The following is a 12,210-nucleotide window of genomic DNA, read 5'->3' on the forward strand; positions in this document are numbered from 1 at the left end:
TCTTGCAGTATTTAATTATCAATTTATTAATGCTTTTAAATCTTAACCCTTTACTTTTTAGGTAGATTAAAGTTGAAGCAGAATGTCATAAGCAAGGATGTTGTTCTGAATAAAGATGATTTATTAAGTGGAAGGAACCTTTAGCTGATCCCTTCCTGTGATTGGCTGTTGTGTGAATGTCAACACTCTTTCTATAATTAAATGCAAACGAATAAATACGTCTTTTTGCATAACAATACCTTTATTTCAAACACAACATCTTCGTTTTGTACAAGACAGAAATTTCCATTTAACTGAATAATGAAGATCAATAAGAGGACGGAGGCATTGTATCGCCGATATTATTTGTGAGGCAACTCTCACTGATGACGTCACAAGCTAGGTAGCCAGCCCATGTTTCTGTAACACTCGTTACATCTTGCAGTATTTAATTATCACTTTATTAATGCTTTTAAATAATTAACATTTTACTTTTTAGGTAGATTAAAGTTGAAGCAGAATGTCATAAGCAAGGATGGTGTGCTAAATAAAGATGATTTATTAAGTGGATGAAGCCTTTAGCTGATCCCTTCCTGTGATTGGCTGTTGTGTGAATGTCAACAAAGAGTTTCTACCAATGATATGCCATTTATTATGCACCCCCATACCACTTGTGGGCGGAGCTAGGAACCTCCTACCCGAGCACAACAACCCCCCTTATGGGTTGCTGTTTGGCTATTTATAGTTCGTTGGAAAAAAAAGAGATGGCGCTAGTGGTATTTTGTGGGGTAATTTGTTATAAGTGTAATTTGATGTCAACAGATGGCGTAAGCTGTACCTTATGGCTACTATTGACCAGCCAGTTAATAGTGTTCTCTTGTGCCGACAGATGGCATTAGATGTATCATTATTACTTCCGAATTCCCTTTAAATACTGATCTACAAATCCCGTAGCTTATGATAAGCTTTTATATAGTTTGTGATAAGGATTAGATAACTGGAGTTCTGCAATTACTTCTATTTATCAACTGTTAAGGATATCATCGTATAACGTCTGGTTAGGATGTATTTATTGCTCTCGATTGATGAAGATTAAGCCACCCAAGAGGTGGCACAGGCATGAATAGCCCGTGAATACTGCTCTCGTAATATTATTCAGTATGGGGGGAACTATCAGGTGAAAGAGCTAAGCCATTCAAGTATGTTAATTGAGACAAGAAAAACTTATTATTATTAAATTAGTAAGTATTTACTATAATTAAATTATTTTATTTAATATTTAAATGAATAAATATTAAATTATTATAAAATAATAGTTGATAATAAATCATTGTGTAGGAGGACAGGCAGCCAGTGTATATATAGATACATATTAGGCTTATACCAAAGTCCCACAAAGGTGGACTTTTGTGGGACTTAAGTGTGTAAGACTGGGTGCTGCCGGGGCGGGCCCAAGGGCTGCTGGCGGCCCTGGCCAGGCTGAACTTCCGCGCCCTCTCAAACACCTTGTTTTTTTAATAATCTTCACAAGGAGAAACAACTGTACAATTTCAAGGATGTTTATTGAGACAAGAAAGAAATACATCTCAAAAGGATAGAGTAGCTTAGGCTATTTCTACCCCCCTCTACTTCAAGTCCCTCAAGGGGCGCACAAATTCAGTGAGTACAAATAGACAAATAACAATACAAGAATCCCATTTAACATTGCCTTTTTGGTCATAATAGTGTCTTGGAAGACGAGAACAGCAGCGAACACAAGCCAGCGCATATGTATATATACGAAAGGGTTCGTATATAAATATTCTTTTAAACTTTATATAGATTTATATTCTTTTAAACTAAAGAAATTTACATTTAATTTAGAAATATATATTTGTCTGTATCTCAGTTAACTGCATTAATTAAATATGGCAACAGTTGCCAAAATCACATAATACGAAATGTAAACTCAAGGGTTGCTAGGGCGGTTGCTAGGGACGCTATACAAGCCTTGAGCAAGCTGGTCGACGATTGAGTTCACATATTTCTTAGCAACGGTAATATTACTTAACTGTTTGTGCACACAAAAATGACTAGCATTGCAGTTACAATAATAATATGAGACCCTTAACAGTAGGTTATTTATTTATATATTTATTTATACATTTATTTATATACAAAAAGGTATACTGGGTTTGAGAGTTCATAGTGTTGCATAATAGAAGTTTATAAGACATTCATATAATTATTGGGTCTCAGTAGTACAGTTGGATTCGTTCTCGACTCACAATCGGGACTCCCAAGCTCGAATCCCGGGCGGGACAGAAATGGTTGGGCACGTTCATTATCACCTAATGCATCTGTTTCCCTAGTACATAGGCACCCGGGAGTTAGTCAACTGTTGTGGGGTTGCATCCAGGGGAGGGTCACCAGTCCGACGTTATGGACCTTCATATGTCTAACGTACGCGACCATTAACTTCCTAAGTGTAGTGACAGGATGAGTGTGTGTGCGTGTGTGTGTGTGAAGTCACACAAATCATTTCAGAACTAAGGAAATGTATATGTTTATCCCTCAGAATGTTTGGTAATATGTTTATTGTTTGTGATGTGTGTCTATGTATGTATTAACACGATATACTGAACAGGGCGAGAATAGCTTGAGCTACCTCATCCCTTTGTGTGTATTTTACCTCAATAAATTTATTTCAATTTCAATTTCAATCTCAGAACTAAGTCGACTCTCATACCAGGAACGGTCGAGGGCCACAGGGCTAACAACACTGCAAACCAGACATGACAGGGCTGATCTCATCAAAACTTTAAAAATACTGAACAATTAGGAGGATATTGATCCACACCACTTCTTCTAATGGTCAGGTGTAACAAACAAGGAGCAACGGTTTCAAGCTCAACAAGCCACAATGTGGGACTGAAAACACGAGATGCTTTCTCACTCATGGGGTTATGGAACTATGGAACCGCCTACCCGCCAAAATTCTGAACTTTAAAATCCAGCTTGAAAAAAAAATCAGGTCAAATGGGGGGGGGGGCCTTTGACAAGCCGTCGGCTTCCTGCCCTCATTCGAGACCACTATAGTGTTAATTAGTGACCCTCAGATAAATTTATTTAATTGTATAAATTATTTCGTCTATTTTTTTAATATGGGATTTCAGAGTATACAGTCAAGAGCTAGCAATAAGTTTACCTAATATCCCTATTTCAGAAATTAACTAGTAATATCAGACTATTTTGTGCACTATAGCAAAGGCCAACTAATTGATACCAATTAGAAAATTGATGCCAATTAGATAATTTATACCAATTAGATAATTGATACCAATTAGATAATTGATACCAATTAGGTAATTGATTTATCTGATATGTACTACTTTATCTTCCGTGAGAGAGAAGTGGGAAAAGTCAGCGATGATGAAGGTGGAGAAGGGAGTGATGCGCCATGAACCCGATGACTGGCGCCGCAACAACGCCACCCTCAGACAGGCCAGTCATGACACCCGCACCACCTCCCACAATCTTCGTCATGAGTCGCACCATCTTCGTCACCAGGTAAGTTGTCTAAGTAAGGCATCTTGGAACCCAGGAATTAGTTGAGGCAGCCGACACCTAGTTCCTAACCCGTACTCTGTATGTCCTTATATAAATATACATAACATCAACACACTGTTGTGTTCCAAGCTTAATAATAATAATAATAATTTAGCTCGTCTTATGCATTTATTTTGGATAAAATAATAATATCATATTTATTATTATAAAGCTACTCCTGGCGTGCCTTGTAAACTAAGGATCCTCCAATTTCCTGGTTAATTTTTCTTGGGGGTGTATATCGATATGAAACACATTTCTAGCAGATTATTTTTTCTGTATAAAAACTTTATGTTGTCTGTTCTGCATTGCGGTAAAATTCGCTGAATATATAATTGTTTCACATCTGAGAATGCCTTGTTTGAAGTGTAGTCAAATATATTGCCTCCCTAACACGCCTTTCTTGGTACGCGAGTTGACTAGTTTTGCAATGAAACTGATGGTCATGTGCCTAACTTTATTTATAATGCATCTTTGTAGATGTGATTTACATGCTTGAGTACTGTACAGTAGTCATTAGAGCAATATTTAGGGATTCACAAAGCAACTTTTGTTTTGGCCTTGTATTTAATTGTACTTTTGACTATTCCTGGAGTTTGTCTTATTATAATTACAGGTCGAACTTGGTGAGCTGCTGTCAGTGACTGGCGGACGCTGTACTCTCCCTTACATAAAGGGTCATGCTGTGTTCCATATATGCTGAATATTATTTTCCAGTCTTGGGATCATTCCCAAAGCTCGTACAAGTTATGTTTACAAAAGTAATGCATGTTTTGCTTCTCTCCTCATAACGTCTTTATTATTGCATCGAGCTCATACTACCCACCTTTTCATATTAGCAAACTAATTAAAATATCTGTTAAAACTTAAATCAAGTGAAGTTTAAAGAGTTGGGTGTATGGACAGCTACGGAACAAGACATGGTGGGACCAGGCGGACAACACCACCCGCCTTCAGGACCGCATCTACGAGCTCCAAAGAGTTACCAACGACCTACAGCGTTCCCTCGACCAGGTCAGTTCCCCCTCACAGTACACTGTCTCGCTCACCGTTAGTTAGTTTAGTTCTTTTATTATGCACCCTATACTCATCCTGTGGGCGGTAATGGAAAGGGTTACAGAGGCACATAATGGGCTCAGGGACTGACTCCATAGTTCATTTAGCTAAGCAAGTTATAATCTTGCCGCTCACTGCAAGTTGGCATTTAAGGGAACAAATGTACGTTTACTAGTGATATATTGTTTCATATACAATCCTTTAGACTCATGAACAAATCCACAAGGGCCGTGACGAGGATTCGAACCTGCGTCCGGGAGCATCCCAGACACTGCCTTAATCGACTGAGCTTTAAACTCAGTTTGACAGGCAAAGAGTGCTAAATAGCCTTTATTCCTCCCTCATCTGGAGCAGGTTAACGAGGAGATCAGGAAGCTGGAGGCAGCGAAGCAGACGACGGAGGCAGCGACGGAGGCAAGGGTGGCGCCCCTCAACACCGCCCTAGAGTGCCTGACGCTGAGGGAGAGACGCAGGGAGGGGGATCTGGTGCATGACCGGCCAGAGGTACACACATGCCACCTTACAACCTGTTAAATATATATTAAAATGTAGCATTGTGTGTAAATATGTCTTCAGGGAGAGATGTAAGAAACAACTTTAACACATACATAATAATAATGAAAAATAATAGTGTTAGTAAAGGCACTAAGTGTGTGAGTACCAACAGACGGAGCTGCACCAGGAGGTGAGGGTGGTGGAGGGCTCCCGTGCACACCTGGAGAAGGCCGTCCTCGAAGCTGTCTCACACCTCAGGGTCCTCCACCACGCCAAACAACGACTTCAAGATGACCTTAAAGACAAAGTGAGCTTGTGGTTGGTAGTTGTTTTGGTGTGCAATTGTTGGGTGGATGGGTGTGATATGTTGACCATCGGGGATCGAACGCTGACCTGCAGGAACCGAGGCCATCTTTGTACAGACCAGAATAAGTGGCTGTACCAGGATATATATAAGGTTAGATACTGTACATGAAGCGGGTGTTGATATAAATACCACGCTTTTGACTACCATAAACGAAACGCTACATTGGAGATTTTTTTAATTCTTTTTTTATTATACACCAATACCCATCCCGATATATATATATATATATATATATATATATATATATATATATATATATATATATATATATATATATATATATATATATATATATATACATATATATATACATATATATATATACATATATATATATATATATATATATATATATATATATATATATATATATATATATATATATATATATATATATAAAACTAAAAACTCACACCCCAGAAGTGACTCGAACCCATACTGCTACTGCCAGAAGCAAACAATTATTTACACAAATACATATCAATTATTATTTATATCACAAGCAATTCAACAAGAGGATCACAGCAGTCACTATACAAGGCACTTTACATCTGTAGTGAGTCACACAGTTATTAGCCTTGCTCCACACCCACCATTGGAGAGAAGTTGAAGTAATTTAGCTATTACAACTGGTCGCCTTGTAAAGCACAAAACATTTATTATTATAAAAATGCTAAGACTATAATGATCATTAAGAATATACAACCTTGGGCCAAGTCTTCCCACGCTCTTAGTTATACCAGCGTCTCATTATCATATTCGAGACCCATTCACCAATTTGTATGTTATGAATGCCAGTGCTACTATTCATGAGTTAGACTACTTAATTTTTGAGAACTGTGTGCAACCCTTTGGCCGTCAGTGATATGTATACTCCCAGGATAAAGGTGGTAGCACTAACCTAGCATTTCCTCCTACAGAGGGCAGCCCTGGAAGTGGACAGGAAGCAGGAGTCACTCACCGAGCACTCCCCGCAGATATCCTTCAAGCCGGACCCCCTCCGTGTTCCTCAAGGTCTGTCAAGTAACTATGGAGATATATATATGAGCAAAGCTTGAATGATCTCCAAATACATATATTACTTAATCTCTATGATCCCTTAGAGGTTGCGATTCCAGGCCACCGGGGGTCTCCCCATCAACATCACTAGTACTCTGACCACTGAGACAATCCCTGGTGTAGTGGTGAGAGTACCGGTGCTGTTGATGGGGACCCTGGCACCTTGGGTACGAATCCTCTGTGAGGTCATAGTGGCCGCATTGCTAGTGTTGTTGATTTTGCTGTTCAGGCATTCGATGCGTCTGACAATCTTCTTGCATCATTGTCAAGTTGGGAGATTAGCTTACCGAAGTTCATGGTCAATCTGGGTTTTAGGTGAATAAAACACAACAAGAATGACTGTATGATGTATTATGTGCTCAACATTTCGTTCCTGTCTGGAACATCTTCAGTCGAGATATGATGTTTATCACGATTTGATTGATTGACGAAGATTAAGCCACCCAAGAGGTGGCACGGGGCATGTATGTTCCTAACCCGTCGATACCAGTATTGTGTGAATTGGAGTACTGAGAACTCTGTAAGCGATCGTTTAATCTTTTCAAGCTCTTGAAGGTTCCGGACACAGATGAAAATGTCATCTATTTACCTGCAATAGATTTGCTCATAGTCCTGAAGATCCTCTCTTCCAGGGAGTCCGTATAGAACTGAACTAACATGACAGCTAATGCCCATGTTAACCACGTAGTAAATAGGTACCCAGCAGTTCAACTTGCTGTGGGGTTTGCATCCTGGGGAGGGTCTGGAATTCGACCCTGGCGGGAGGAGGGGGGGGGGATACGTCGATATAAGGCTAACATGCATATATATATACACTGCTGCCTGTTCCCCGCCACAATGAATTATTAAATTATGCGTAATTATATCCTCGAAGGAACCATCCTGCCGGCTGACTGGTTGGACCACTCTCTCAAGAACATGGCGGCGACAGAGGCCGCTATCAGAGACTCTCAGATGCTGCGAGATAGAATGTGCGTCACTATGCAGGTCAGTAGTAAGGTAAAATATACATAAACACTGCGACGTTTCAGTCTTGTGTGGTTGTAGTGCTGTTTTCTCCTAAATGGTTTATCATAAACCGATCTAATACAACTTGTGTACATATGTAAGTTTTCTAACAGTAAATTATTTAATGAATATTTTATAGTTTAATTGGTTTATTTTGATCCCCGTAGCCATTATGTGGTCGGTGGTGGAAAGGTTGGCATAACGTAATGGGTACAGGAACTGACTCGAGTTATTATATATAGTCTTTAACATATATGTCATACATAGCCTAATTACACTACTGCATGTGCCTCAACTACTTTATTACCTTAATTACTTGTCCGAAGCGCTATGCACGTTGGCGGTTTATACAAGAATGTACCACTTAGCAAAAAGTTTAAAATAACTCATTGTACTTGTAAATAAATAATACATAAAAGAGTGGTATCTACAGACAGCAGACCGGGAGGACGAGGCCCAGCAGACAGCAACAGACTACGCCCTGCGCACCCGTCTGCACCAGGAGACCCGCGCCAGAGATGAACTACAGTGGCAGAAGGACCGCCTTCTGGAAGAGATACAAGCGCAAGAGAAAGAAGTAAGTCAATAACTATGTGAAAAAGCTTCTTGCGGAGAGAATGTACTTAACTATTCTCCCGCTTCATTGTGGTTATATCTGTATCTGTATAATATACCTGGAGCATATTTGGTGAGGGTTTCGGGAATTCTTCTGCTCCCCAAGCCCGGCCTGAAGCCAGGCCCAGCTTGTGATCCAACTTGGTCCAACAGGCTGTTACTTGGAGCGGCCTGCAGGCCCATATATCCACTACAGCCTGGTTTGTTCGGCACTTCTTGCAAGAACCTGTCCTAGTGCCTCTTGAATACATCCACCTTCGTTCCGGCAATATTTCTAATGCTTGCTGGGAGGGTGTTGAACAGCAGTGGACCCCTGATGATCATTCAGACAGTGATCTTTGATTGTGCCTATGGCACCTCTACTCCTCACTGGTTCTATTCTGCATTTTCTTCCGTACCTTTCGCTCCAGTATGTTGTTATTGTACTGTACAAATTTGGGACCTGGCCCTCCAATATCTTCCATGTACTGTATATATTATTTGATATAATATATACTCTCGTCTCCTTTCCAGAGAGTACATTTTAAGATCTTTGAGAAGGTCCCAATAATTTAGATGTTTTATCGTTTCTATGTGTATGCTCTCTATATTCCCTCTAATTCAGAGATCTCTCCTGCTTTGAAAGAGAAAGCGAGCACCGAGCAATATTCAAGACGGCACAGCACCAGTGATTTAAATAGTATTAGCATTAATATAAATAGTTTTTCTTTCTGTCCATGGTTGGAGGCCAGATACTTGGAGCTAGCCTCGCCCAACTTTCAAGGATGACACATGGGGGAGGGCAGGGTATTGGAGTGTCATAAGCCAGTTGGAGTTGCCCCCAGCCAATACTTAGACATATTGGCATATACAGTCCCCCTCCCCTCCGTATACATTATTTTATGAAATCTGAAATATATTTTTCGTAGTTATCTAGCAGTTTGTGCTTCATAATATTAAATTTTCAGTGAGAGATAGGGAGGGGAGGAAAGACGAAAGGAGACACGTGAGATAAGGAATAGGGGGGAGAGATGTGGAGAGCTTAGGGGGTAAGAATGGAAGAGAGGGAGTGAGAGATAGGGCAGAGAAGGAAGAGGGGGAGTGGGGAGAGAAAGGTGGAGAGGGAGATGGTGAGAAAGAGACCCAGGTAAAGCCGGGTACTCCATCTGTGCGTGTACTCGCATATTTCACCTGCGTGCTTGCGTGTTAAGATCAGCCTCACCCGTCCTGATAATGGCTCACTTGACAACCACACGCTATCTAGAGTGAACTCTGACCTTGTGGCAGTTGAGAGTCGAGATAACACATTCCTAATTTTTAACATTCAAAAAAAAAAAAACGCTGTGATCATCTTTATTTTTCAGTTTTCGGAGCTGGTGGAAAATATACACGTTCACCTGCCAGATCTGAAAATGGAGCTTAGATTCTTCTCAGATTTCAGACTTGGAGGAGCAGCTTCGTGCATCTTCCCTGCCGCTGAAGGTGGCGCAGACGCGCCTGGAGGGTCGGACTGAACGAGTTCGCCATGATCTGGTGAGAGACGCCCCCCAGGACGGTATTACCGCAGAAGTACAGCACCTGACGAGAACACGCACACTTCTGCGTGAGGCGCTGGCTAAGGCACTGTAAGTCAGTCACAAGCCCGAGTGCTGTAACCAGTCTCAAGAGGGTTTACAAAATTATGTCACAGACCGTTGTTGTTTATTGTTGTAGATTCAGCTACTGGGAACAGGACGGGACTTATCTGCAATGCAGTACTGGTCATAATTCTTATTGTTTGTATAGTTAATACGCCTGTATACTGGTCCAATGATGTGCCTACTTTGATTGGATGTAACCAAAATATATCTTGTTTGCATATCTCTGACAGCGTAAATTTCATAGCCTATAGGAACAATCCAACAAAGCAATAACGATCATACAGGACTTATGATCCTGATGATACTTAACTCGGGACTTAAAATTGTGTAGCTTGTGATTATTTTTCTTCTGTTGTCAGGGACACACTGCATGCCCTACAGCGCCATTTACGGACAGTGGACGTCGACTTGGGTCGCAAGAGCCTTTCTGTGAGCCTGGAGAAGAAGGTGCAAGGTTCCCGCAAGGCACTGGAGGCGCGCACGCCCCCACACACACTAACACATGCCAACCTCACACTTACTGGTTCCCTCAGGGCCCACCCAACACACATACTCTGAACACAAACGGTTACACGCGGATTTTTTTTACTTTTCTAAATTAGATTTATTGTATTATAGCCTACCATTGGATAGTTAGATATTGACTAAAAAGTCCATGTTAATAAACAATGTATAGTATATCCCACACCACAGGGTGGGATATGCTTTGCTCACAACTGCAAGAGTGGGGATATTAAAGCAATTATCAAATTGCCCACAATACACAGCATTGTACTTACTATCTACAGCATTCTATCTATCAGCATTCTACATGTACTTACTATCTACAGCAATTACTATCACAGCAATACAAATGTAGGCCTATTTATAAAGGGTGATGTTCAAAAAGTCCATACTTCCTTAATTAAATAAATTGTATCCAATTAAAACAATTTCTCCAAGCTAGAACACAGAATTCAGTACTTGAGAAAAATATTCAGCTGCAGTACAATCTTTGATCAAGTCAGTTGTTGCTCCAGTCATTTCTCATCCCTAAATCCACATTAACTATAGGACTGGATTATTGGCATGACCTTAAAGCTCAATGCCAGTAAAGTTCAGCATGTTTAATTGTTGGAAAGTTGTGGTATTGTATCCTAGGGAAAGCCAGCTGTTGGTTTAGGGCCTAGAACACTCCTATAAGCTTAACTGGTTTGTCCCAAAAACTTTTTAATTATGCTAGATTTTCTATTAACGTTAAACATGTAACATTTACGTAAAAGAACATGTATTGATATTGCAGAAAGGCATTACTCCACTCTTACAGTATCAGTCACTGCCCTAACATCTCTCCTGTGTGACGAACTTCATTTTCCTTGATGTCTCAGCATAAACTTTACTTGCTTACTTAGAAGGTAGATATAAGAGAGTTATTACTCAAAGGTTAATGTTCTGGCACTAATTTCATTGCTCTTGATACTTTCATCATCATTCAGTTTCCAAGACTGAATAGACAATCAGGTTACCCCTTATATGACAATCCTTAAGGGATAATAAAATGTATAACTGCCAATTACAGGCTGTATACACAAAAATATTCAACACATAATTAAACCTTAAAATGTTAGAATTCATCTACCTTCTGGTCCATTGATAGTTAATTATAGTGTGTTAAATGCAAAGTAAAACTTTTCAATTCTCTCACACGATAAACTTCTTAATCCTGTGTGTTGAAATGTTAAAATATTTTATCATTACAATACATGCTAGTTTTTCCATGTGACAGATATAACCATGCCAATGCCCAAGATTTTCTCCAATTAAGACCGCTTTACTTTTGCAGTGTATGCTCTTAAAATTACAGATAATAAAAATACTGTAGTATTTTTTTTACCCCTTATAATTAGGTAGATAATTACATGTCAACTGGTTTTAACTTTCCCCCATGAGTATTCCCTTGTGGCTCTTTTACCCAGCAGTCCATGTGGCCATTCCAAAGTGTACCAAACTCCCCAGTTATGAAATTAGTAACAAGGCTTTGCATGGAACCTAAACTCTGCAGGAAAAGTGACAGCAAGTGCCGTTTAGTTGTTCACTTTTTTTATTAGACGAGAGGATTGACCCAGCACTATCCCTTAATTATTATTTTACCATATTTGATACATATAGCACAATTGTCAAAGGATGCATCATTCTAAAGTGACCTAGAATTTCTGTCAATGTTAGTAGTTAATAAGGAGAACAGTTTGTTTGAACTTCAAAAGTTTGAAGTAATGTGGAGGCAGACTCCATGCAGTTCCAAATATAGATATAATAAAGCGCTCGAAAGGTTCAAGAATCTGTACATCAATCTATTTGACTCGAGGCAGGATCAAGAACCAAAGCTTAATAACCCCTTCCCAAACACAATTAGGCTAGTACTTAAGTTAGTCATCTACAGTCTAC

The 12,210-nt window shown here is 39.8% G+C and overlaps 1 protein-coding gene across 1 annotated transcript; it reads left to right on the top strand.

The window, feature by feature from the left end:
• Nucleotides 1–1,646: 1,646 nt before the first annotated feature.
• Nucleotides 1,647–11,642, top strand: LOC123771480 (tektin-2). Its single transcript, XM_045764039.2, has 9 exons — nucleotides 1,647–3,528; nucleotides 4,474–4,581; nucleotides 4,978–5,127; nucleotides 5,291–5,425; nucleotides 6,406–6,499; nucleotides 7,419–7,531; nucleotides 7,986–8,129; nucleotides 9,581–9,771; nucleotides 10,146–11,642. Exons 1-9 carry the CDS (start codon nucleotides 3,388–3,390, stop codon nucleotides 10,342–10,344), a joined length of 1,275 nt encoding a protein of 424 aa, XP_045619995.1. The 5' UTR covers nucleotides 1,647–3,387; the 3' UTR covers nucleotides 10,345–11,642.
• Nucleotides 11,643–12,210: the final 568 nt, after the last annotated feature.

The sequence above is a fragment of the Procambarus clarkii genome, chromosome 76 (genome assembly GCF_040958095.1).
Source record: "Procambarus clarkii isolate CNS0578487 chromosome 76, FALCON_Pclarkii_2.0, whole genome shotgun sequence".
In the NCBI taxonomy this organism is placed as follows: domain Eukaryota; kingdom Metazoa; phylum Arthropoda; class Malacostraca; order Decapoda; family Cambaridae; genus Procambarus; species Procambarus clarkii.

Coding starts and splice junctions, on each gene's coding strand:
- LOC123771480 (XM_045764039.2), top strand. CDS start 3,388: ATGATGAAGGTGGAGAAGGGAGTGATGCGCCATGAACCCGATGACTGG. Junction 7,532..7,985: donor GAATGTGCGTCACTATGCAG/GTCAGTAGTAAG, acceptor TGGTATCTACAG/ACAGCAGACCGGGAGGACGA. Junction 8,130..9,580: donor TACAAGCGCAAGAGAAAGAA/GTAAGTCAATAA, acceptor GATTCTTCTCAG/ATTTCAGACTTGGAGGAGCA.